The sequence below is a fragment of the Malaclemys terrapin genome, chromosome 24 (assembly GCF_027887155.1).
Source record: "Malaclemys terrapin pileata isolate rMalTer1 chromosome 24, rMalTer1.hap1, whole genome shotgun sequence".
Taxonomy (NCBI): Eukaryota; Metazoa; Chordata; order Testudines; family Emydidae; genus Malaclemys; species Malaclemys terrapin.
The window spans coordinates 5,565,115-5,590,570 of record NC_071528.1 but is presented as its reverse complement, the minus strand read 5'-3'; the positions used below and the strand labels follow the sequence as shown (position 1 = coordinate 5,590,570).

Sequence of the window (25,456 nt, the reverse complement as noted above, 5' to 3'; positions counted from 1 at the left end):
GGTCATTGGTAGCCTCCAGGAGGTGTGTTGCTCTATCGTGCTCTTGAGTAGTGTGAAATATTGGTGTAAAACGGGAGAGATTTAATACCTGAAAGGTTTGCGAGATGGGACTTCTTACCAATGGGTCTGGAGTGTGGTAAGCACTTGAGGCACAAACAACAGGTCAGTGGCATCTTTAGGTGCCTTTTCCCTGTTGCCTGATCAGCCAGAAGTAGTCCAGGTCCCAAGAGTTGCTGTGTCAGTCTCTACAAAGTCAGAAAACATCTTGCGTAAAACGTAAAGCTGGTGTTGGCATCATCCTCTGCGCCAGCGTGAATTGTGGCAACTGTTGCCTTGGTGGCTTCCTCATCTGTGAATTTATGTTGATTTATGAGGAGAGGCTGAGGGAACTGGGATTGTTTAGTCTGCAGAAGAGAAGAGTGAGGGGGGATTTGATAGCTGCTTTCAACTACCTGAAGGGGGGTTCCAAAGAGGATGGAGCTCGGCTGTTCTCAGTGGTACCAGATGACAGAACAAGGAGCAATGGTCTCAAGTTGCAGTGGGGGAGGTTGAGGTTGGATATTAGGAGGGTGGTGAAGCACTGGAATGGGTTTCCTAGGGAGGTGGTGGAATCTCCTTCCTTTGAGGTTTTTAAGGTCAGGCTTGACAAAGACCTGGCTGGGATGATTTAGTTGGGATTAGGTCTGCTTTGAGCAGGGGGTTGGACTAGATCTCCTGAGGTCTCTTCCAACCCTGATATTCTATGATCTGAGGAGAAGTTTAGAACTTTGGACCTTTGTTGTGTAACTTTTCGCCTGTTACGAAGGTAAAGTGGTGATGAGCCTCTCTAGCGTCTTCCCCCAGTTTTACCAGACTCGCTGTCGCCACCCTTGCCACCCAGATCGATGTCATTGAGGGGCAGCATGGTCAGATTGATTCGGGGGTGAGGGGGATCTGGGTTCTAGTCCCAGTTCTGTCATATGACCCTCCCCTCTCTCTGCCTGTCCCCCCTTCTACCCATTGTCTATTTAGATGATTAGCTGTGTGGGGCAGGGACTGTCTTGCGATGGGCATGTGCAGCATCTGACCTTGGCTTGCCCCTCTAGCTGCTGCTGGAACACATACGATTAATAATAATTCTCCAAAAAGGGAAGGAGGGGGAGAGCGCATTCTGTAAGCTGGCTGTGAGCGGAGCGGTAAAGATTTGTGCTAAACTTGTGAGCTTTGCAGTTGCCAGCGCTGGGTGTTGCCTTCTAAGACGTAAAAGATTTTCATCTGTAACAGCTCAGTGGAGCTTCTTCTGCAGCATGGGGACTGGGTCACCTGCTGGTTTGAACTAGAGTAAGTGGTGGATTCTCTGTATCTTGAAGTCTTTAAATTAAGATTTGAGGACTTCAGTAATTCAGCCAGAGGTTAGGGGTCTGTTACGGGGGAGATGAGGTTCAGTGGCCCACAATGTGCAGGAGGTCAGACTAGATGATCCCCTCTGACCTTTAAAGTCTATGAGTCTAAAGTCTTTAATCCTATTGGGCTAATGGGAAGAATTTTCTGCATGCTAATAGAATGTGTTCTGCTTTAGCACTGGTGGTCTAGAGTGGATATGGGGCACTGGACTGAGAATCGGGAGGCTGGGTTCTGTCACTGACCTGCTGTGTGATCTCAGGCAAATCTCTTCCCTGTCTGTGTGCGCCTCTCTTCCCCTTTCCCACGCTTGAGCTGTCTGTCTTGTCTACTTAAGAATGTAAGCTCTCCGGGGCAGGGACTCTCGCTCTGTGTACGTATGGCACCTAACACAGACGGGGACCATGCTTTGTGAGGCCTTTAGGTGTTATAACACAAATAAATAATAGCTCCAAAAGAGGGATTTGCATGTCACTTGACTGGTGCAGCATTTCAGATTTAACATTCCTGATGTGTCTGGTCTTCCCTGGTTTTCTAGAGGGCTTCTTGAGCATCCAAGGACACGCACAGGTGAGCGCTCTCACACCATCATTGAAAGGAGCAGTGTGCGTATTAAACTGGCTGAACAAAAATTACCTCGCCCCTTCCACGCATTTGAGTTTCCAGCCTCCTGTCTCTTCTGGTGTCTGCCTTGGAGAAAAAGCGACATGGATGGCAAGGCCTGAATTTCTAATGTATAAAAGGGACAGGGAGGAAATCCGGGAAGAGAACCCCTTTTAGGCCAGCGGAAGGAAGCAAACAAATGGCACAAGACCAATATTGGGGCCTTCAATCCTTTAAAAGGAATCACAGCCCAGTCCTCTCCCTTTGCCATTTACAGACCCTTGTGGGGCAGAGGTGGGGTGTGAATCCTGGACTGGTAGGGCCCTTCTTGTTCTTGAACCTGCTAATCGGGGGGGGGGGGGGGGATATGGAGCTTTTTTAAAAGCAATCTTTGAAATCAGTTGCTCTGTTCACCATTCACCCTTAGTGAAGGGGGGAGTGGGGGAAATTGTTTAAACAGCAGGGAAACTGATAAGCCATAACAGATTTCTTTCTAGTAATTATTTCTAGTAATTAGCTTCTTTTCAGAGAAGTGTTTCTAATCGGGTGTGCATTGTGAGCTATTGTGAATTGCGTTCTTCCTGGACAATGGTTTTAATCTACCCATGGACGTGGGGGTGTGACGACTCCCACTTTTTTTAAACATTTTTTTTTATCCACTCCCTGTGCTTTACCTCCCCTCCCCGCAGGAAATAATTCTAATAGAATTACTGGAGTCGGAACAGATATATTTTTTTAAATTCCTTCAATCTTGTTGCATCAGCGCTCGGTGTCGTGGGTTGCTGTGTTCATTTTGGTGGGGAAGGGGGGAGTACGCATAGGGCAGTAGGGAGTGAAAGAGGCGGTACCGCTTGCTTCTGGGGCTGGGTGATTTGAGGGCATCCATGTGTGAACTCCCAGGGGCCTGGCAGAACTGCAGGATGTTCCCTGGCTGTGAGCACCTGCACTTTGCTGGGGAGGCTCATCTGCAAGTCCACAGAAAACGCAAATAGCCTTTACTTGGCTTGTTCCTCTGCACTTGAGTTGTGCTTGTCCAGGGGCAGAAACACTGAAATGGCATGTTCGTTTAAACTGGCCGTCCCACTTGCATTGTTGTATGTGAGACACTGCGTGTCCGGGGTGTATGTGTGTGAAAGTTGCTGCGCGATATGGCTCGGCATCCTGTTTAATGACATGCCTGCAAAGGTACTTTCAGCATAAGCCCTTATTTTCAGGGTTTGCCGATGTCGGAATAAATGACCGTCTGGAATGAAGCTTCCTGTTCTCGGTCCTTGTCGAGAAGTGAATTCAAACGTTGCTTTTTTTAAAGAGAGAATCTGCTCAACTGTGTTTGCAAGCAGAGAATGAAAATCTGTCTGGCGGGTGTCTTTGAAAAGCCAAAGTGACCTGAGCGTTGATGCACACCGTGTTACGTTTTAATTTCAGAGTAGGCATGTACGTAGTCCTTCGGGCAAGGGTGTGCCAAGTTTGGGGGGAGGATATCGATTGAGAAATTGCTTATTATAAACAGGTGAAAATAATGTACTGCAGACCCCTCTCTGGCAGACTTGTGTGAGCACGTGCATGTGTGCACATGTGTGAATGCAGGAGCTCAAGAGAAATGTGGAAGGGGAGTGCAGGGAGCTGGAGGAGAAATAAAGGATGGGGAAATGACAAGCCTTCACCATGTTAAGAACTTTAACCACTTGACATTCCCAGGTATAAAACATTTAAGCACTTAAAATCTTTCCATGTTGCTAAAAGTCTCCCAATTCTCCCTCCGTTACCTGCTACCCCATGAGTGTTGTCCCCCTACCACTTTCTTCCTCTATGTGTGCATGCTCACTCTATAACCTGTCCAAGTCTGCAGAGGTGGAACTCTATAGTTTTGAGTCCCATACGATTTGTCAGAGCAGGGCTCCTCTCCGGTGGGCCTTACGCACCAGCCTGATTCAAACTTTTGGCCTTCCTTCAAAAAACAGAAATGTATAGCCTCTTTTTAAAGAGAGAGTGACAGTGGCAGCTGAGCTTCAGGGGACTCACCCCCAGACGAATTGCACCATTTAAAAAAATTCTGCCACTTCAAACACCCTCCGCCCCCGAAGTTAAGATCGCTGGAAATATTTAAGGCATCCAGTTCCCACTTCCAACTGATCCTTCTTTTCTCAGTGCAACCCCACCCAATTTACATTGCCTACCCAGTCTCAATATTGCCTCCTAAAATTTGCAAAAATCTGCAAAATTCAAAATAAAGTATTTAGCGGATCTGTTTCCAGCATCATCTATATTTTTCAAGGATTCTTAACACTGGGGACTGTCTGTCGAATTTTTGTAACCAAGTGTAATTTTTTGGGAGGAGGTGGGAGTAGGGATTGAGGGTATAAACTGTGCCCCACTGAAACACGCTTTAGTCCTTATTTTTGTTGAGGTGGGTTTTTTTGTGGGCACTCGGCATGGTCCTTGGGGGGAGGAGGGAACTGATTGCCCAAAGCAGAAACAATACATTGTTTCTGTGGTCCCCAGGGAAATGTTGGCTTTTTCTGTACAACTCATCAATAGAACGGGGTGAATTTCAAAACTCTAGATATTGTTAAAATCAGGAAGACTTTGTCAGACATACATCCTCGCCCCCTTCTTCCTCCCCAGGAATCAGATTTATTGCCTTAATTGCTGACAGCATTGGACTCTACAATCTCTTGTGCTTCCCGAGAGTGTTGTTGCTTTATTTTTCTGTCTTACTGAAAACGGAAGCGTTTTCAACCACCGAAGTTGCTTTCAAACCGTGAGAGACATTTGAATCCACAAAAGCCAGGAAAGCCTGTGTTGAAGCTGACCTGCCTGTTGTTTTTCAGTGCACCTTTGTCCTGCCAAATCCCTCCCTGTTGATGGCATAGAATAGGTTGCTAGTACCTAGCCATACTCTATATTTATTATCTCAGGTAGCTGCTGGACAGGAGCAAGGATTCCTAGTGCAATATTTAAAAGTGTGGAAATTTCAGCCCTAGTGTATTAACGTACAGGCATGTGCATGTTCTGAAGCTTTGGAGAGTGTCAGACAGAAATGTAACATTGTTTGAAAGAGAGATTGCAGTTTTAATCTGGTGCGCAATAATTTCATTTTGCATTGTGTGCATCAGCACACTTGATTTTAGTGCTGTTTGTTGCCTTAAGTTCGTAGCGCTACCTGATACTTGCCAAGGATGCTTTAAAAGTCACTTAACCAACAAAGCGATACATGTAAACAGCGATATATTTGCAGCGAGGGAAGCTTGTCAGTTGCTTACCAGATAAAGCGTTCTGGAATTACCCTGGTTTCCCTCTGATTTAGGACTAAGCATGATCTGCCTCACACAACCTGTTGAGTTATTTCTGTAAAGTTTCAGGGTCTGTAGCAAATATAGCTCTTAAGCTCTTTTAAAAATTAGGTCATTTAAGAGATCCACCCTGTGACATTTTGACCTTTGTTTACTTAACATTTAAGCCTGTGGAACAAAATAGTAACATGGGCTGGAGTATTTTACCATCCTTTGCTGTCAGTGAGGGGCATTGAGTACACCTGCGGCTTGGACGCTTGTTTTGGAAGAAGTGATAACATGCTGTCACAGTCCAGGGGCAAGGGCCTGCAGAGAAGAACGCAGCGACCAAGTTGAATGCTCTCTCTGCTGGAAGTGACACGATGAGTGTCTCTTGCTGGGTGGGCGGTGCTGTTCCTAGCCCCCCCCCCCCCCCCCCAAAACCTTTTCTGCATGTGGGTGGGTTCAAGATTCATGTAGTCAGTCTGATGCTGTCTGAGGTGGGAGCAAACCATTAACACCTCTGGGGGTTCCACGTAAAATGAGACTGCCATATAAGCCACCTTCTGGCTTTTCAAAACCAAGTACCATCCTCCTTGGTCCTCACCACCTGCCAGTCTCGAGAAGCATCCGAACATACACATTGGCCTCTACCCACCTTAAGGGAAAAAACAGATTGGGAGAGTTCTCTTCCTCACCCTGTTGGCTCCCAACAGAGAGATCCTCTGTTAACTGGGCAAAGGATGCGTCTTTAATCATGTTAACTCTCCACCAGGCTACAGTGTAGCCAGTTACGCCACTTCACATGTGTCAGCCTGCATCCTAACAGAGCTTTTCTATTCGCTAACTAGATTGGGCATGTCTTGGTAAGCAGAAATGTTGGGGTTTTGCCGAAGAGTTTGAGAGCTCTCTCCTTAGTGGAAAGGGGAGATTTGGCTGAATGACGACTACATATAGAATTTAATGTGTTCAGCAACTCCTTGCTGATGCTGCCTCTTGAGTCATGTAGACCCAGGGGATACAGTGCTGGTGAGCTTGTTTTGGTTTGCGGGACACCCACTCTCCCTCATTCCCTAGGGGCACTCGTAACTGGTGGTTACGAGTGCCTATGGCTGGTTGAAAACTTTCCGTCAGAGCTGATTTTCAGTTAAAGGAAAAAATCAGTTTTCCATGGAAAACTTCAGCTGTTTGTTTAAAAAACAAACACATGAAAACACAACATTTTTTTTCTTTGAGTCGATGTAGACACATATTCCACTCAGATCAGTGCGTGCCCAGGGCGCGGGAGCCAGAGACTTTTGCCTAGCAGTACCCACAGAGGGGTGGCGCTCATGCCTCGTGGCCCCTCCCCTGGCTGTCGGATGTTGTGCTTCCCCAACGCCCCTCAGTTCCTTCTGACGGCCCATGGCTGGAGCTCCATGTGGTTGAAACCTCACAGTTAGTCTTATTGCCTGGTGGGAGTTACATTTCAGATGCCTCATGCTCCCATTCTCTATGGGCCAAACTCCCTGGTCAGCATTATAGCCATAAAACTGCCATGATGCACCACCTCTCCGCAACAAGAGGGGACACTGATGACCTTGGAGAGTGGTGACCTGACCAGTGAGCCCAGCCCATGCAGTGCTATAGCAGCATTTCAGAACTGAAATATTTCTGACTTCAATTTTTCACTGAAAACACACAGTTTTCTGCAGAGAGGGGGAGAAACAGCACCCCGTTTCCCAGCCAGCTGTATTTTTAATTGCTCCCCCCAAGGCAGGCTGCCAGTCTTCACTCGGTGGTGGAGGGAGGTGGTTTTAACCTTTTTACCAGGGCATATCCCCTCGGTGATCATCGGCTAGAAAGAAAGGCTTTTCATTCCAAATAGGCTCCTTCAGTGATAGGAAAGGCCCTGGATTTCCTCCCAAGGCATGGAAGTTGTGAATGCCTCAGTTCCTCAGGTTTGAATGGGAAGTCAGAATTCTCAGATAAATACTTGCCACTTAAAAACCATCCCAATTTCTGGAGGTTTTAATATCCAAGGGGGAAAAATAATCCCCCCCCCATGAGTTTGAATTCAGCATTAAATTCTTGCGCTGATAGCGTACCAAAATGATTTTTGCTGTTGTTTGGAAAAATACATGCAGATTCTGTTGGTCAGCCATGCTTAGCTTTTCGTTTATTCTGTCCCTGGTTCCACCAAATTTGGATAGCTTTTTTTAGTTTGTCTGGAGGGTTTTTTGTGTTTTTTCCCCCCTCTCTATTCTGAAACTGTCAGTTTCCATGGCCACGAGTGGTTCCCTGCATCACTGCAATTTTTTTTTAAAAGGACCAACTGAGCCCTGCTGTTCTTGAAGGTAAAAGATCTCCTGTTTTTGCAGCAAACTATTATCTGCTTCAGTTGACATCCTGATGAAGGGCAAGAGAAGCCAAAATGTAAAGATGGGCTTTGTGCCCAAATAGCAAAGGCTGCGTGAGCTAGAGTGAGTGTATGCAATTTTGTAGGTGTGTTCAGCCCCTTCTGTAAATTTATACAAAATGCTGTTTGTTTTCCTTCACCTTTAGGGAAGAGCGGCGAAAGACCTCCCTACTCAACGTTCAGCAGAGATGCAGGGATGCCAGGACTAAATCAGGTAATAATCATGAGAATCAATTAAAATGCTTTAATTTTTTTAAAAACTGAATGAATTTGGGGGAAAACAGTTTAAAAATAAGGATTGAGTTTTTCAAAGTAAATTGGGGGATTTAGATACTCATCTTCCATAAAAATGAAGTGAGACGGCTTCTTCAAATCTCAGCCAGCAGCTCTGGTTTCAGTTTTGTGTGTGAGGTTTAATCAGAAGTGTTGAGAGAGTTTAAGGCCCTGTCTATACACACAAATTACACCACATCAGTTTTAAAACCTGTTTAGTTAAACTGATACAAAACCCTATGTAGACTCTTATTTTAGTTTGAGTGGCTTATTTCAATTTACCTTAAACCTGCTTCTAACAGACTTAAGTTAAATTGATATAAAGCCTCTTTATGTTGCTTTAAACACCCCCACCACAGCCTTTTACGCTGGTTTAACTAAAATAATTTAAAGTGACGCCTTTAAAGTGGGGTAACGCTGTGTGGAAAAGCCCTGAAGCTGCCGAAGGGTTTATGCACCCAGTTCCCATTAAAATTAACATGGGGTTTGGTATGCAGATCTCTTCAGACTCTTGGGAAATCTCAACCTAAATACTGAGCGCTCCTCTCTGTTTTCCTGTTGCATTCCTGTCTTCCTTTTACCCAGGGTCGGCTCAGTAAGTCCCATTGTGAAACTCACGGGTTTTTAAATGCCTAAAAATTAGAGCAACATAATTTGCTAACTTTCAAGAGAAAGGGGCAACTTGCTCTCATAATGAGGGGGGGGAAAGACCTGCTTTAAAGCCCCATACTGCATGCCCAGTTTTTCCCTGGGGAGGGAGAGAATGAACCGCACATGACAGACGGGAGTCGCGTTGCTCAATGTACAACTGGAAGGTGCTCAAAGTATCTCTGTGCTACGACTGGGAGTGCGCCTCCCAGCTGGTGTCAACTGACAAGTGCTAGCTCTGTTGGAGCTAGCGTGCTAAAAATAGCAGTGTGAACACTGCACCATGGGTGGTGGCATAGGCCACCCAAGTCCAGACCCAGGAGCCAGAGGGGCTAGTGTGCAGGGGGCTAGCCCGTGCTGCAACGCCCATGATCTATTTTTAGCCCGCTAGCTTGAAAACAAAGCTAGCATGCATCTGTCTAACCAGCTGAAATATGGGCCCCAATCCTGAAGTGCAGTTCATACAGGTAGATCTCTGCACCAGGAATCTCAGTGCGGCTGTGCTTGGCTCACGTGGATCTTACAGCAGGATCGGGGCCGTACCATATGCTAGTTTAGGGGAGACCTGTTGACATCCTTCTGTATAGGGGGAGGCCATCTAGCTGGAGCGAAGTTGAGTCAAGTTATCCAGCTTCTTGCTGCCAGTGAGTCCCCCAGCTCAGAGCTGCATTACTAACGCTGCTCCTTGTGAACACCGAGTCACCACTCTAGTGCTTTGCAGTGTAAACAGTCCGGCCATTGCATTCACTTGAGTGGCTGTTGGCTGGGCAACTTCTTTTATAAAACCCGTGTTTTAATTTTACACAAATCTGTCATAATTTCCTCTTCTCTGAACTGAGGATGTTTCCTTTGCTGAAACAGCTGTGCTGTTTGGCTGTGCCAGAGTGGATTTAATTTACCACTGAAGCTGCTAAAATAAAAATGGGACAGATGCCAGGCCTTGCTTTTTAATGTTATGATTTTGTTGAGGTTTTATTTGGGGGGGAGGGGAAAGAGGAGGAGAATGGGTGGGTGGGGGGGATATAGGGTAACAGAAAGGGGGTGGGAGAGATGGTGTTGCAATCCAGAGGAGGCCTCTCTCTAGCCTGGAAGTGTTGAGGGGGAGGGTGGGTTCAGATCAGATAGCAGTCCACGGGAGAAGACCATTTGCTGAAACTCTCCTGGTCTGGGTGATAGAGGGTAGACACCAAAATTCTGTTGTAATTGAACATCAAGGAGCCAAGCGGCTGGTCTGGGAACAGTTGTTCCTGTTGATTTGGTTTGTGCTGAGTTTCTAACCTGCCTGGCGGGCCGGCTAGCGCCTCTTCTAAAGCTTCTGAGAATTGTTGCACAGCAGATGTATTGTGTAGGCTCAGTCCTCTGAGGGACTGGACAGGGAGCTTCAGAGAGGAGCACATTCCTCTCTAAACCACCCAGCTCTGCATGCTCCAGATGGGGGGAGGGGGTCTCCAAGCCACTCTTTCATTTAACCCTTAACTACCCAGCAACAGTACAGGGAAGGGGATTAGGCGGGGGAGGGGCAAGGAAGGAGACTCACTAATTCCCTCAGAAGCTACCTAGAAACCAGGGCACTATTTTACCAAAACAATTGAACTACCTGTTTAAGGAGCAAAACAGTAACGACTAGCGGCGCTAGCCCTTTGTAATCTCCTCTGGGATGCTTAGGGTTTCACTTTCCTTGGCTCCGTGGTGTGTAGCCTTTTCACACAAAGGTAATATGACCAGTGGAACAGATTGCAAGAATTTTTTTACCAGCTGTGAATACATGATCTTCCCCCAAACCTCCTTTCTGAGGAGACTGATTTCAGAGCAGTCTTTTTTCAATAGCCAGCTATAAACATTGTTCCCAGTTTCAGAAAAGCTTGAAATCCTCCTTTATTGCAATTTAGCAGCCTCAGACGATGCACAGAGAATAAGCTTTTATTATTTCTAGGCCCTCTTCCATCCCCCTAAATTTCCAAATAAATATAGTAAACCTTTCTCCTAAGCTAAATAAAACAACCCACTAAATTCGATCCCTACTGAGTGCTACGCACGGGCTTCCCCCTTTTGAACATGCAAAGGCACTTTGGTTTGTGAAACTCGTACTGTGGGCAGGGAATGCTGGGTTTGCGCTGTTCTGCACAGCTTCCAAGGTCAGAAGAGGAGTTTTCTCTTTCTTTAACAAGGAAAAAAGGGGGTTGAATTTCCTTACGAATGTACAGCAGAGAAGGAGAGGCTGAGAGAGAATTACTTTAAAAAACAAACCCAACCCAACAGACTGTTCTGCTACAGCGTCGGGTAGGCTGGCATTTGGGTTAATCATCACTTCAGACAGCACTGATGCTGTTTGTGAAAACTCCCCACCAGCAATGCTCCCGGAGATGCAGTATGGCACAATGGATAAGGCACTGGCGCACCTAGGTTCTGTTCCTGACTCTGCCACCGGCTTTCTGGGTGACCTTGGGCAAGTCCCTCTCTCTCTCTCTCTCTCTCTCTCTCTGCATTTCTGTTTTCCCATCTATCAAATGGGGGTATTGGTACCTAACTCCTGTGTAGATTTGAAGATGAAAAGTGATATGGAAGAGCCGGATATTATTATTGAGTGGCAATAATCACCCTGTGCCAACATAGCTCCTGTTCAAGGCAGGCGTTTTATTTTGAAAAGCTCCCAACGTAAATCTCTCCTGCTAAACTCTGTTTACAATCTGTGAAACCTCCAGCTGCTTGTGAAGTGGATTGTGGGGCTTGAGAGGGAGCTTGCATCCATTGGCCTTTCATCAGCTGGGAGGCAAGAAACAGGCTGAAGCAGTATAGGTACTTGTGGTGCAGATTAGTCACAGCAAACGCTTTCTGCTTACAGCAAACCAAACCAAAATACTATTTTAAAAGCACAAACCTCTCCCGTCTTATACCCCCCGGCCTTAGTGAGCAGTGAAGTTCACTCTCATCTGCTACCACAGAAATGATGGTGTAATCAGCAAATCTTGGGCCTTCATTAGAAGTATCTTTAAGGCCAGAAGGAACCATTCTGACCACTTGCATACCGTAGGCCAGGGAAACTCACCCGAACATTCCTGCATCCCTCCCATGGCTTGTGTTTGAGTTAAAGCATTTTTTGAGAGAGAGAGAGTGAGTCAGTCTTGATGTAAAGACTTCACGTGATGGGGAATCCACCAGGTCAGTTTTTCCAATTGCTAAAATCCACATACTGTTCAAAGTTGCATCTTCTTTCTAGCCTGAATTTTTGTTGCTTCAGCTCCCAGTCATGTCTTCAGAAGACGCGCCGCATGAAATGCCTTACAGGAGCCTGATTTCCATTGGGAAGGGCGCTCAGCGCTAGCTGAAAATCAGGCCCCTTTAATGTGTGCCCCATCAAGCACGCAAAATCCATGGGTCATGTCTGAAAATTCTGGCTTCAGGTTGTAAATTGGGATGAATGGTGGGGTGGGGAAGAACTTTTGGTTCTAATGGAATTTCCTAAGTAAAAGAAGTCACTGGTAGCCTAAAGATCTAAAAGGCATTTAACCAGGGGTTAACTACTCTGCAGAGTAAACAACTGAAACAGAGCAGGATAGGAGTCAACAATTCAACATACTGAAAGGCTATAATAATTATTCACATTCTAGTAGCACTGAGAGGCCCCATCTGAGATCGGAGCCCCATTGTGATGGGGGCTGTATGTATGGATCGTCAGACACAGTCCCTGCCCTGAAGAGCCTACAGTCTAAATAGACAAGGCAGATAAAAGGAAGGGTTGTTGTTCTCAGTTTATGGAGGGGGGACTGAGGCACAGGGAGTCCGTGGTGGACCTAGGTACCAGCCCAAGTCCTGAGTGCTGTTGACCACAAGACCATCCTTCCTCTTGTCCTTAGACTCAGTTGCCTTGTCTGTACTAAGCTGCTTGGGAAATCTTCCACTTTGGGCTTCTGCAGTGGCTATTGTCAGGGGACCTGCAGCACCAGTATTGCTGCTGTCAACCACTTTTATTGCCAGGAGCATTTCTCTCCTTCAATGCAGGAGCAGTTTTTTTTTAAACCATGGTGTCTCCTAGACCAGTTCTGAGCTGGGTTAGACAACACACTGGTAACAACGTGGATACCCCATCTCTGTGAGCTCTGCCACTATTGCTGTCCTGGTGAATCTGCTTAGCAGTCACAGTGCAATGCCTTAAACTGCAAAACTGTCCTTTCTCTTCTACGACTCTGCGCCATCACCCACAATCGGTCGTAGATGCAGTCAATTGACTGCAGATTAGGTAGACATCTAGGTTCTGTCATTTGTGCTCAGTTAATTGCACCTGTAATTTTGCACCCACAAATAATTGGGTGCAGATTTAGAGCTTGGAGTTCAGGCATCTTTGGTAAATGTGACTAGAGTTCCTTTTTTTTGGATGGCTTATTTGTTTTTGCCCCCCCCCCCTTTTTTTTTTTTTTTTTATGGCCCGTTGGTTTGATTTTAGTTTGAGGTGCTCAAGGCAGCTTCTGTTCTGTCTCAATGACTGTGATGGTTTTACAGCATAATTACATGGAAGGGTTTGTGTGTCTTCTTATTTGCAGACTGGTTTCCTGCCCAGTGAAATGGGAATTGCAAGTCCAACCACACTTTCCCCCACAGGGGTGAAGGGAGGGTCTCAGTATTATTCTTACCCAAACAACCCTCGTAGGAGAGGTGCTGACAGCAACATAGGTAAGTCACAGTGGATGTCCCTCTGGTGCAGCAGTGCTGATTGTGAGTTAATGAGACTAGGATGCCTTCTCTTGATGTGTACTTTAAATTGACTGTGGCCACTGAAACGCTCTACTGGCTTGATACCATTCATGATATAGAAGTTAGGTCCATGTTCTCAGAGATCCGTGCACGAATGCTGCAGGGTTACATAGATGTGGGTCTGGCAAACATTTGAAAAATTCATTGCCAGACTGGGTTATGTAGCATCTTAGCGATGTGTGATTTCCTCCACTCTGCTGGCAAGTATCTGCCAAGATTGTAAAGTGACTAGTGATTTTGGTTGCCCGGCCTGAGACAGTTTTCTAGTGGGCAGGTGCTCAACACTTTCTGAAAATCAGGACCCTGTAAGATGTCTCCAGTTGGGCTCTCAAAATCACTAGTCACATCTGAAAATCTTGGCTGCCATGTGAGAGTATATGCCCTCTGACCTATAATACTATTGCCCCTGCTCCAGTGCCCTTTATATAAAAGCTACCCCCAGTGAACATTGGCTGCCAGGAGTAATATAGGAATAACGTAAGTAATACGGTAAGCAGCACAAAGTCCTGATTATCAGATAGTCATCTACCTGAGGAGTTTGAAGGCACCAAGTTGTGCCTTTGGCCTTTAAGGTCTTGTCTACACAGGGAGTTGTTCCTGAGTAACTCCAGATGTGGACTCTTATTCTGGAATAAGAATGTTAAGAACTCAGTCCAACATGATTTAAACTAAACTGGAACAAAGTGCTCTTATTCTGGAGTAAATGTATCCACACATGAAGTTACTCAGGACCAGCTATTGTGCTTTAATGAGGATTAAGTTAGGGTGTGAATTTAACTTTCAAGTGTAGACAAGCTCTCATGCTCCAGTGCTGATGTTATCTGGTCACACCCCACCCCATCTGAAATTGTTTTATTGCTGCTATTTTGGTCTTTGCACTGCAAATGGAGCCAGATGCGATGTAACACTACATGCCGTTTTTTCCAGTTATTTTTAGAAAGGGGAATGCAGGTGAGGGTATCTGCTTTGATATTCAAAGCTTAATTAATTGCGTAAGAATTTCACTGTTTCAGGTTTTCAGATCCACCGTTTAAATGGATTGAGTGGTTCTGTGTTATGAATTCTTCTCCTAAGCTAGAATATGTATGAATGGGCACGGTCCGTCACCCTACTCTCAGCACAGCAAACATGTTGCATTTAGTGTCTAAAACTCTCCTCAAACTAGGATTAGCCTTAATTCTTAACGGGAAAATCCATAAACCCTTAGCCTGAGCTTCCACTTCTAGGGTGTTTCCCCTGAAAATGCCCCTTCCCACTGCACCCTTAAAGATCTTGCCTTAAAGATGCTACACTGTTTATCCCCCTGATTTGGATCTGAGACCCACCTCTTCTGTCTTCATGAGTGAGTCAGTACAGTAGCCCTCCATCTCTGGGTAAAGTCCTAGAGCCTGACATCCTATCACAGTGCACTTTGCTAAGCACATTACTTTTTAAGGAGCAAATGATTGATGAGCTCGCTTGTGTTCAGGTTGCAGGGTGAGCCAAACATTGCATGGTTTGATTCTTTTCCCTTCTTCTCCCAAACTCTCTTTAATGAACCTATTGGCACCCTTTCCAAAAGTCAGGAGATTATGCAGGGCCTTTTATCCTGGGATAAGTGAGTCCCTGTTGTCACGGCAGCAGCTAAAGCGGGGCTATTTTAATGTTCTCAGATCCATTTCTCCCAGGAGAACGCTGCTGTAAAGAGAACAAGTAGAAAACAGGAGCAGTCCGACCTGAGACCTAGCATGTTGCAATGTCCCAAATCAGTTTCCTGTTGTACAGCATTACCAAGGAGTTGTAATCAAAGTGGTGCACTTAATGCTGTGTCTTCTATCATTGGTGGCTTTACTTAGCCAGACTTTGTGACTAGCTTCCAACACTCAGTGGGGCTTCATATCCCAATAGTGGCAGCAGCCAGCCTGTAACTTACCCTTTCAAAAGTGGTTTCATATCCTCTGTTCTTATTTATTTTATTTTTGTCCATACCAGATGGACAACCGAAAAAGGTTCGGAAGGTGCCTCCAGGACTGCCCTCGTCGGTAAGCAGCACTGCACGGAAATTTGCTCTCCAAATATTCCATCTAATTCTATTTAGTGCAGAATCTAAGCTCCATTACATCTTCAGGTTGGATCTTTCAAGTTGATTTAAGCCTCCCCATCTCCAACAGTTTTAGTATGGACCGGTAGCCTCTAAATCTCATTTTAACTATATTCCCTACTGCAGCGGTAAATTATTGTCCCTACAGATTTGGTCACCGTTGATCCAAGTGTCGTGTATTTTTGTGGGGTAGGGAAGAGTTTTACTGGCTACAATTTAGCATGTGAGAGAAATGGGAAGACGTTGGTAAGACCAAGTTTTGTACAGATGCATGGGGCCATAACCTAGTAACATGAGAGAAGTGATTGTAACACTTCATGTGCAGAATAGCTCTTGGTAGTGCCACCTGGGAAGCAGGGCGGGAAGGGGAGGAGATGGAAGGAGAAGGCCCGGGTCTGAAGCCCTAGCTTGTTAGGTATTTACTGCAGAGCCGCCTTCTCCCCAGCACCACCTGCGCAATAAAAGGACAGCATATCGGTTATAGCCCTGAATTTCTTGGCTCTTGTCTATTTGACGTTATGTCGCGAATGCCCCTATGAAATTTGATATTCCACACGTTTGGATTTCATTCCAAAAGGGAAACCAAAGCAGTTATAACATGGGCAAGCAGCTGGGGCCGGTCCAGGTGTGCAGGAATACCTGTGTTGTTTTATAAGAAAGCCGAACAGCCTGTAGGAATACGCTAGCCATACTTCTGTGGCAGTTATGGGGGAATAAACTGAACAGTGTCTTTATGGCTGGAAGTAATGGAATCTCCAGGAGAGTTAATTGGAGTGGACTGGAGGGGGCTCTCACAGATGGGAGCAGAGCAGCTTTGCATTGGCCAGAAGCGCCAAAGAGCAACGCTGCATTCCATGCTCTCGCTTTTGCTTGACTGCCTGTGTGTGGATGGATTGCAAACTTCAGGCGAAAGTGGAGGTGAAATTCTTTGGAGTGGAAGACTTGTGCTCTACTCTGGGTGTGTGCAATGTGCCTTCAGTTCTGCTCAGACTGCACGGGCCCAAAGACTCACAACAAATGGGATGGACAGACGCGCTCACTCCGTACAGGGAACGTAAAAGCGCTGTGGTATTCCTTCCTTTAGTGTAAAGCACCTGCGGTAACCTTGGGTTCATGATTCTGTGTTTCTGAAGTAAATCGATTTCTACAGTGAAAGTCGAGCAGGGCACACAATTGGTTTGGAATAGAGACAAGTTTGGGACTCACCAACGCCGACCCCCAAAATGAAGGACACTTGAGGGGCTGCTTATTGCTGGCTGTGCCCTAGCTTAGCTTTTGTGCGTTTTAAGTTGCCCTGTTCAAACGGAATCTGCATTCATGCTGTCCCTTCAGGTCCAGGTGGGACTCGGAGCAGCTGAATTTGGGTTAGCTCCCAGAGCGTTCAGTGGAGGTAGCATATGAGAAAAGCATTGCTCCTTAGCAGATGGCCACTTAACCCTGCTGGTTACAGTTATTGGCTTCAGTTTTCAAAGGAGGGACTAGTGATTGTGGAGGCCAAGGGGGGTCTAATTTGAAGGGGCCTGGTTTCCAGAGGATGGGTGTTCAACACTTCCTGAAAACCAGGCCCCTTTACCATGTCTCTAGCATGGCACCCAGAATTCCTAATCGCTCGGGAAAACTCGCGCTGCTGTCGAAACAGACCCTGCGCTCCGAGATGAGTCCGGCCCAAAGAGATTGTAGTCTCGCTGCATGGGATCATTCTGCTTGACTGCTGGGCCAGACACAGAGTTGCTCTCTAGTACTAGAGCCAAACTGGATGGCAACCCCCCTCTTCTGCCTTTAAAAAATAATAATAAATTCTAAGCCAGCACAGCAATAAGCTGGGGTGAATGTGCGTGCAGCTCTGTAAACAGCACGCCACTGTTGTAGGAGAAACTACCCTCTCCTTCCCACCCCAGCTAAGGGAGAGAAGGATGGAATTTACTAGGAATAATATAACCATTCTGTTCTGCATCCCTGGAGGAAAGATGGAGGGTTATGTAATGTTTAGCAAAGGGCAGCAGCCCCTGAATTGCAGTGGCCAGGGACCAGTGGAACATAAATGGCTAGAAGTCGTGTGTGCGCGCACACGCTCTTCTCTTTCAGGGCAGGCTGCTAAAGCGAATTTAGCTTCACTTTTTCATAGCGAAATATTTCCCTGGTCGAGGGGTGAGGGAGTGTCTGCTGTCTCTTCGCTGCCCTACCTCCCCCTCCCTCTCCCCCCCCCCTTAATATTTTTTGACCTCCATGAGGTCTAAAACCCTCTGTTTCTCCAGGAGAGAGAAATATGCACCTATACATAGAATTAAGTGTGTGGCCAGTGAGGCTTTGCCCTCCTCATGGGCAGCTGATCAAAGAAGCTTTCTCGTCTGAGGTCGTCTGCAAACATACAGCAAAAGAGCCTGCTCCATGTTATCACTGGACCCTGTGCAAAGTAAATAGGGTAATAAACATCTTATTAAGATAAAGTACTTTAATCTTAATTCTGTAACTGCTTTGAAAACTTGGACTGGTCAGTGGCTGAAATAGTTGAGGGTGGCTGAAGCAGGGAAAGTGCTGCCAAAGGCAGCAAGAGATGCAAACAGCATCCGTGAGTTAGAGCGAACTAGAAAAGTTAGTGGCAAGCCTGGAAGCCGGGGGATGTTGCCTGCTTCTTTGATGGCAAGGGAGATGGGATGGAGGTAGGCTGGTCTCTCTCTTCTAACTAGCAGTTCTGGTCAGGAATGGCCCCTCAGGTGTGTCTTGCGGTCATGCTGTGGTACATTAGCACATGGTCCTCCTGAGGTTTTTTTTCCCTTGTGAAGGCTTTGGAAAACAGCAAAGTCGGCTGCAGCTCGTATTCTCTCTGTGCTGCTGTGTGTTCACCACCCACGCTCTCCTTTCTTTCCTTTGGGCCTGAGGAGCCGCATTCTTTCCTGTGCTGCTTTGAGTAATAAGTCAGGGTGGATGTGACCGTGTCTGGCGGCTGGTTGCAGAGTTTGGATGGCACAATAAGGAATGGGGCCCGAGGCAGAGAGTCTGTGTCTAATTACCCCACGTGCAAGAGTCACCCTGAAAATAGGCCTAGAGCCTGTGCACTTAGTCTGCTGCCATTGAAGTCAGTAGGAACTTTCTCATTCGCTTCAGCAGGAGAAGGCTCAGGGCCTGACTGAATAGTGTGGAGTGTGATACGACCGGCAGCTGCTTGGTAGGGTTCAATTGCATCAAAATCCATTCGGTAAAATCCTCTTGCTTGTGTGCCAGAAATCCCGCTCTGGTTCCAGCACCTGCCTTTCGCCTCTCACAAACCACCTTAAAATTGCTTCTTGGATACATCAAACTCTGTAGGACCTATGACAAATCGTATCCTTTTGCTACTTGCTTGGTTTAAAACAGGATTCTCAAACATGCGGCCTGGAGCTCCTCCCTGTGGCCCGTGGAGCTCCCCACGTGCCCCCCCCCCCCCGTTACTTCCTGTTGCCGCCAAACTCCCCTCGCCCTTGCCCCCCGAGTTATTTTCTGTGCCTGTTAAGCTCCCCGTGCACTGCTCCCCAATGTTTGGGGCACCTGCCACCCTCACGCGCCGCCCCCCCGGAGTGTCTCCTGGCACCCACTTGCTGCCTCTTCACTGCCCCAGAGGAGCCTGCAGCACACTTGAATCTGCTCGGCTCTGCAGGCTGCCGGCTTCCGGCAGGTCCTAGTGTCACTCTTCACTAGGGCCAGGGCAGGCTGCCCTTCCCCTGCCCTTCTGCCCTAGTCCTGAGCCTCTCTCTTCAGTGAGGTGCTGCCACCCTGGAGTCGCTCTAGGTAAGCGGCGCCAGGCCGGAGCCCGCACCCCAACTCCCTGCCCTGAACCCCCTGCTGCACACCACCTGCACCTGAACTCCCAGCCCTGAGCCCCCATCACACCCCTGGGGGCAGAGAGGGGGCAGAGTTGGGGTGAGGACTTTGGGGAAGGAGTTTGAATGGGGGCAGGGAAGAGGTGGGGCAGGGGCGGGGGCTCATGGAAGGGGTGGAGTGGGGGCAGGGCCGGGGGCAGCCGGGGGGGGGTGTCAGTGATGCGGCCCTCAGACCAATGTACTAGTCCTCATGCGGCCCTCGTGGTCATTTGAGTTTGAGACCCCTGGTTTAAAAGATGGAGGAGTTACTAAGTGAAATTCTTCTGTTGTGCGGAAGATCTGAATAGGTGCTCACAATGGTTCCTTCTGGCCTTTGGATCCATATATCGATGGCGTTGCCGCTGCTGCATTTTCTCAACAAAGGGAGTAAAAACTTGTAATCTGGGTCAACAAGAGATTCTGCCCACTGCACTATGCACCAGAGCTGAGAGAGACACGTGTGTTGATCCAGCATTTGCTCTGCCTCCCTGAGAGCCAGCCTCTACTTTTTGCTTTTTGACTCAAGTCACATTTCTTAACCATCCAGGTGCCCTTGTCTAGTAGCGATCTCAGACCACATAGATACATACAACTCTCCGCAGTAGTTCTGTGTTGTCTGGCTTTGTCTCTGAGCCATGTGGAAATTGGCTTCAGTGCTCCTAGAATAGAAGGTTGTTTGAAGATTCTGTTGCAGTCAAAAGTATGGTGGCTGGCGAGTATTTTAGCAAATCAATTTACAGTCTGGTCACTGCTCTGTGTAATGTTAGTCTGCAAGGGTTGCCTGAAGTCCCTCACTGGTTTATGCATTTAAACAAGAATAACGGGGGGGAACCAAAACACCTTGAGAATCCCAGTGCTGGTGAATTTAATGTGGTTTCTTGGCAAGCTCCCTCCTTTTACTCTCTGTGCTAGCAATTTTAAACACAGGAAATGATCTCACCTGTAGGTCCCAGAGGTCTGACTCTCTAGCTGACAGAGGCAAAGGCTGGGGGGGGGAGGAGAGACCTGGCTATGATTTACTGTTTCCTGTGGGGCTGCGTGTAGCGTGTGGATTCTGTCAGGTCCTCCCGAGCGCGCCGAGGATTTTGGAGGCTCGTCGGCTGCTTTACATATTTTGAAGGCAGGCTTAGAGGGCTCTTATCTCTGCGCATGGTGACTTTGAGCACGCTGGGGATGCTGGCTGGGGGGAGCAGCTGATGGGTTGGGTGACATGAGTTGAGCAGCCGTCTGCCTGCTCTCTGGAGGACAACAGAGAGCTTTAGCTGATGGAATATCTCTATTTCCAGCAAACCACCCCCCTAAATATACCCCCTCTTCTCCCCTCTCCCTTAACCCAAGTAACATAATCTTAGATGTATTTAGAAAAAGCCCTTTGAAAGCCTCCCACCAAAACTAAAGATTTCCAGGGCTTTTCTTTCATTCCTAAAAACATCCTGTTAAAATGAGCGGCTTGAATTTTATGCATCTGTTGTCTCCAGGCTTTTTAAAAAAAAAAAAAACCCACAAGTGTGTGTGTGCGTGTGTCCACACTCCCCACACACACTAGCTCTGCCTCGCACATCGAGCACTGATACGTAGAGACGGCTGCATGAGTGAATTGCATTGTGGTGGGCGTGGAGGACCTCGAAGTGTTAATGAGTAATCGGACTGAAATTTGACTCCCTTGAAATAGAGCTGGGGGAGGGGGGAGTTGAGAGCCAGGAATGGGGGGGTGCATATGTCAGTATGGGAGGAGGCAGGGGGGTGTTCCAGCAGTCTGGGAAACAGCAGGGTGCAAACGTTGGGCACCTTCGGAATCCTGCGTCTGCTTCCTGCCTGGGTGAGGATATTTCTGACGGTTTTTTTTAATTCTCGCTCAGGATTTATTAAATATGTTAAACCTCCTTTCCCCACCCCCACCCCTTCTTCCTCTCCTCCAGTGCTGCACAGCTGCCTGGAGACTGGCCAGGTGCCAGGGGCTGGCAGATGGTGCAGGGCTATTAGATGTGCTTCATTCGATTCCCTGTCCCAGCTCCCGCTATTTAATCAAATTATAGGAAAAGTCAATTTACTGGATTCTTATTCTTTGTAGCCTGTTCCATTCCCCATCTCTCCCCACCTCCCTGCCACAAACACGCGCTATCCAGACACACACACACACCATTTTTTTTCATGCATTCCACTTCAAGGTTTGTCTGTGTTGAAATGGGGAGATTCTTGGATATGCACAAAGGCAAGGGGCTTTTTAACAGCACACGTTGTTTTTTTTTAAGAGGGCGTGGGGGCCAGTTGTCAGCATCTGTCAGTTCTCTCCCTTCCCCCTCCTCTCTGTGGTCTTCTTTTTTTATGAGTTTATGATCTAAATTTGTGCTATCAGGTCAATAAAGACTCCATCTGAACTTGGCGATCTGTTGAAACAGAAGGTCACAAGTTACATTCTCTGCTGTCTCTTCCCCTCCAATCACCCAGAGAACACTGCAGTTCAGTGATTGCTGCTTCTGGGTACCAGCAAAAGCAGTGGTAGACACACGGGGGGGGGGGGTGTCACTATAGGAGTGAGGGGAGTAAAGGGACTTTTACAACTCTCCCTTAATTCAGCGTCATCACCGTCAGATTAGCCCAAAGAGTTGTGGAACACGTTATACTGGTGGGGCAGGGGTTGTAAATCTGCTGTGTGGAGCTGACACAGAGCTAGTGGGTGGTGGTGGTGGGGGGGTTTGTTTTTAAAGAGACACTAGTGTGTAGTATTGGAAGACAACTGACTTTGGAGCATGGTCAGGGGGCTTGTTCGCTCTCTCTCTCTCATACCCCCCCCCCCCCCAGCCCCCTTTTGCTTTCTCTTCTTAGAGAACAAGGGATTTTAGAAGCCTCTTTGGAGGACATGGGTTCTAAGATGGTGTGTGGGTTTTTTTAAAGCTGGAGTGTAAACATTGTCCGGAGCCTTGTGAAATTCATTGCATCACTTCTTACAGGCATGCGCTGGACACACTGGGCATCGGTTAGTGTTGTTTGTCTCAGCTGTGGGTGCTTTTGTTTAGATGGTGCATTTTGATGCCTTCGCCTCTGGGATGGGTAGCCTGAGAAGCAGGAACTGAAGGTGCAAAGGGATGGATTTATTTTAACAATAGTAATCATAGATGCTTTCCAGAGCACATTTTTGCTATCTCTCTGTTAAAACCCATTTTCTCAGTGTTTTGGGCAATTTTAAAAATAGAGCCATTCTTCCACTCCTCCTCATTGGCACTTTGCACTTGCGCCAATAAAAATGTTAGAAGTTGCAGACTGGGGAGGGGAGGGAATATACCCTTGCCACATCCTTGCTGGCTTCCCTTACAAACAGAAATGCTTTTCCAGTCATTTGATGAACTGAGAATGCCCGGCAAAGTTACTGCAACCCCCGGTCCCTGCTTTCGTGTGTATTTAAAAAGAAAATAGTTTCAGAATGAATCAATAGTGATGAAAATAGGTCCTGGGAAGGTTTTCGCATCAGTTTAAATGGCATTTCGGTTTATTTGCATATTCAGTGTGCGTTTGTTAAACACATTTGAACACCAGCACACGAGAGATTTGTCATCAGCAGGCTTTCTAGCATCCACTTGGTCAATAACCCTTTCTTTGCTCCCCTGCCCTCTATTCTCGACGTGCTACTGAACAGAGGGCGTGCGCTTAGCTCCACTGCAGAATTACTGTAACCATCTACAGAAACAGGCCTCTGCGAGTGGCCTTCCTTTTGAGGGGCAACACTCGTTTTAGTCCCTTGATTGTGCTGAATAAACGGAATAGGTGTTGGTTCCACCTCTTTACTTCTGCAGTAAAGGATTTCCAACAATAAAAGGTTCATGGAACTGACCAAGAGTTATTTGCCCTAAAGGAAGGAATCCCACAGCATTGTAGATTCCATACAGGCATAATTATGTTTGAGTGCATTCTGTCTCCTTCCTTTGGAGTCTGTCAGCCAGTGGGCCATGGCGGCATGAGAGCTATGTGCCTGCTCCCAAGAGCCTGGCCCATGTGGAGATGATGGTGCTTTTCAGTAAGCAGCCTACAGAACATCTCCTGGCTAAAATAAGCCAGGGCTTGCAAATGTCCCAACCTGGGCTGCATCGCATATGCTGAGCTGCAGGTTTTCATTCCGCTCAAACCCAGCACTGTACCTGTGCCGCTGGGCTGGCAGCTGGCCTGCAGCGGGGTGTGGGGGTGTTTAAGGAGAGGGTCTGAATGGAATTTGGAGGTGACATCTGTCAAGGGCTACCATGGGGCCCTCAGAGTTGGTGTCTGCCTCAGTTTCCCAGTCAGTAAAATGGGGCTAATGAATACTTGCCTCGTTTGTAAAGCACTCTCAGCTCTGTGGATGAAAGGCACTATGGAAGAGCTGGGTATAGGCGACAGTGAAGCCTTTTTTTGGTAAGGAAAAGCAGATACAGGAGCAAATGGGTCCAGAATACTTGCCTCCCTCATATCCCATTTCCCTCTGAATCGGACTGGGGACTGGGGTTTAACATCCAGAAATAATCCTTGTGGTTACCCATAAAAAGCCATAACAAAGAAAAGGGAACTAAAGAGGAAAGCTGGAACTTCTCGCGCTGGCCTGTTCTGTCACACACAGGGCATGAAAGATCAAAAATGTAGGGCACGTTTCTGCTTTCACTTCTTCTCCGCCCCCTCCCGAGTGTTGGCAGCTGTGCGTCAGTTGGATTTATTCGATGAAAGATGGATTGTCCGGGTGGGAAGGGTCGGTTAGGTGATCTCCAGCCCACATATGAGATGTGATGAGGGATACAGGAGGCCAAGTTTAGTGTGACAGTGGGGAGAGGCACCGGGGAGAAAGGGACAGAGTTAAGGTTGGTGCCCATCTTAGCGGTGAGGATTTCCTGAATAACGTAGCGTCGCTTTTCAGCTTTAACTTTGGCTGAACTTCTCCCTTTTTTTTTTTTTTTTTTTTTTCCCTTCCATTTTGCTGTGGGAATTGGCTACATTATCAGCCGCAATAAATAGGTTAAAGGCTATCTGGCTGGGGAAGGCGGCAGCCTGGCAGGAAAAGGCGGTGGGGAGGGAGAAGAGAATTTAGAAAGCACTAAAGCTATCTGAATAGGCAGGCCTCTCTCCCTTCCTCATCCCCCTTCCGGCCCTTTGCAGGTGTATCCATCCAACTCAGGTGATGACTACAGCAGGGATCCAGCTGGATATGCCCCCTCGAAACCTCCCAGCACTGTGTATCCTGGAGCCTTCTACATGCCAGGTCAGTAGTTAATGCTGGTGACCCCAGCGTCACAGCAGCTGCCCCCTATCCTGTTACATCCAAAGCGGTGACGGAGGGGATTTCCTAGCAGCGTGTGATGCAGGGAGACAGATGTGGGTGGTGCTGGGGCAGGCGTGCGTAAATACGTAGGCCCAATAATGCTGAAATCACTGCCATTACATTGGATCCCAGGCTTATGACTGGTTGCAGCCTCCCGACCTACAACCTTGTCCTGCAGCGCACCTGCGCCGTGAGGCTATCCCGCAGATTGTAAGCTTTGTGTTTGTACAGCGACCTGCCTAGTGACCTGCCTGGTCCATTAATGCGGTTCCTAAATGCTATTGCACTACAAATAATTAACTGCACCACTCCTGCGTGTGCACAGAGTGCGTGCCATCAGCATTACTCAGCTAGTCTCCCCTTCCCCCCTCTGCCTCCTGGGACTCCTGCCCTGCTGATGTTTGTGCGTTGCGATTTTATATCCCTGGTATTGACATGGTTGCTTGCCTTGCAGATGGACTTCACAACTCTCCAGATCTGTGGAGCTCGTCCGGCACCATGAGCCAGTCGAGCTACGGAGCCATGCTGGGTGGCTCCTCGGCCCCTCTCCCACAGTCCGGTGGCTTCAATAGTTTACATCAGCACGAACGGATGGTAACGTGTCTCCGGTGATGCCGTAGCCTTGAGCCGTGTGTGAATGTTTAGGTGGTGCCGTGTCGTTGTAGGAGCATAGGGCAGAGTGTTAGACTCTTGGGGTCTATTCCCAGCTCAGACACTGACTCCCTTCTCATCTGGGTCTCAGTTTGCCTGGCCTGTTAAATGGGAATAATGTTTCTCTTCTGCCGTGGAGCAATTTGGCGAGACTTTTTTGTAGTCTGACAAAGAGTATTTTGGTGCAGTGTTGCTGTAAAATACTCCTTCAATCAGCGTTTGCAAGGGGTGGACTATGGTGTTGAGGGAGATCCCTAGCTTCTGTCCCTTTGGCTCATTCTTTGGCAG

The 25,456-nt window shown here is 47.5% G+C and overlaps 1 protein-coding gene across 10 annotated transcripts in view; it reads left to right on the top strand.

Annotated features, from left to right (window-relative positions):
- TCF3 (transcription factor 3) overlaps positions 1-25,456 on the top strand; it is a 118,951-nt gene that overhangs the window by 74,604 nt on the left and 18,891 nt on the right. For all 10 annotated transcript variants that reach the window (XM_054013551.1, XM_054013548.1, XM_054013547.1 and 7 more), the window contains exons 6-10: positions 7,800-7,867; positions 13,113-13,242; positions 15,295-15,344; positions 24,355-24,457; positions 24,972-25,111. In XM_054013551.1, coding sequence (XP_053869526.1) covers positions 7,800-7,867; positions 13,113-13,242; positions 15,295-15,344; positions 24,355-24,457; positions 24,972-25,111 — 491 coding nt within the window. The remainder of the gene's footprint in view (positions 1-7,799; positions 7,868-13,112; positions 13,243-15,294; positions 15,345-24,354; positions 24,458-24,971; positions 25,112-25,456) is intronic.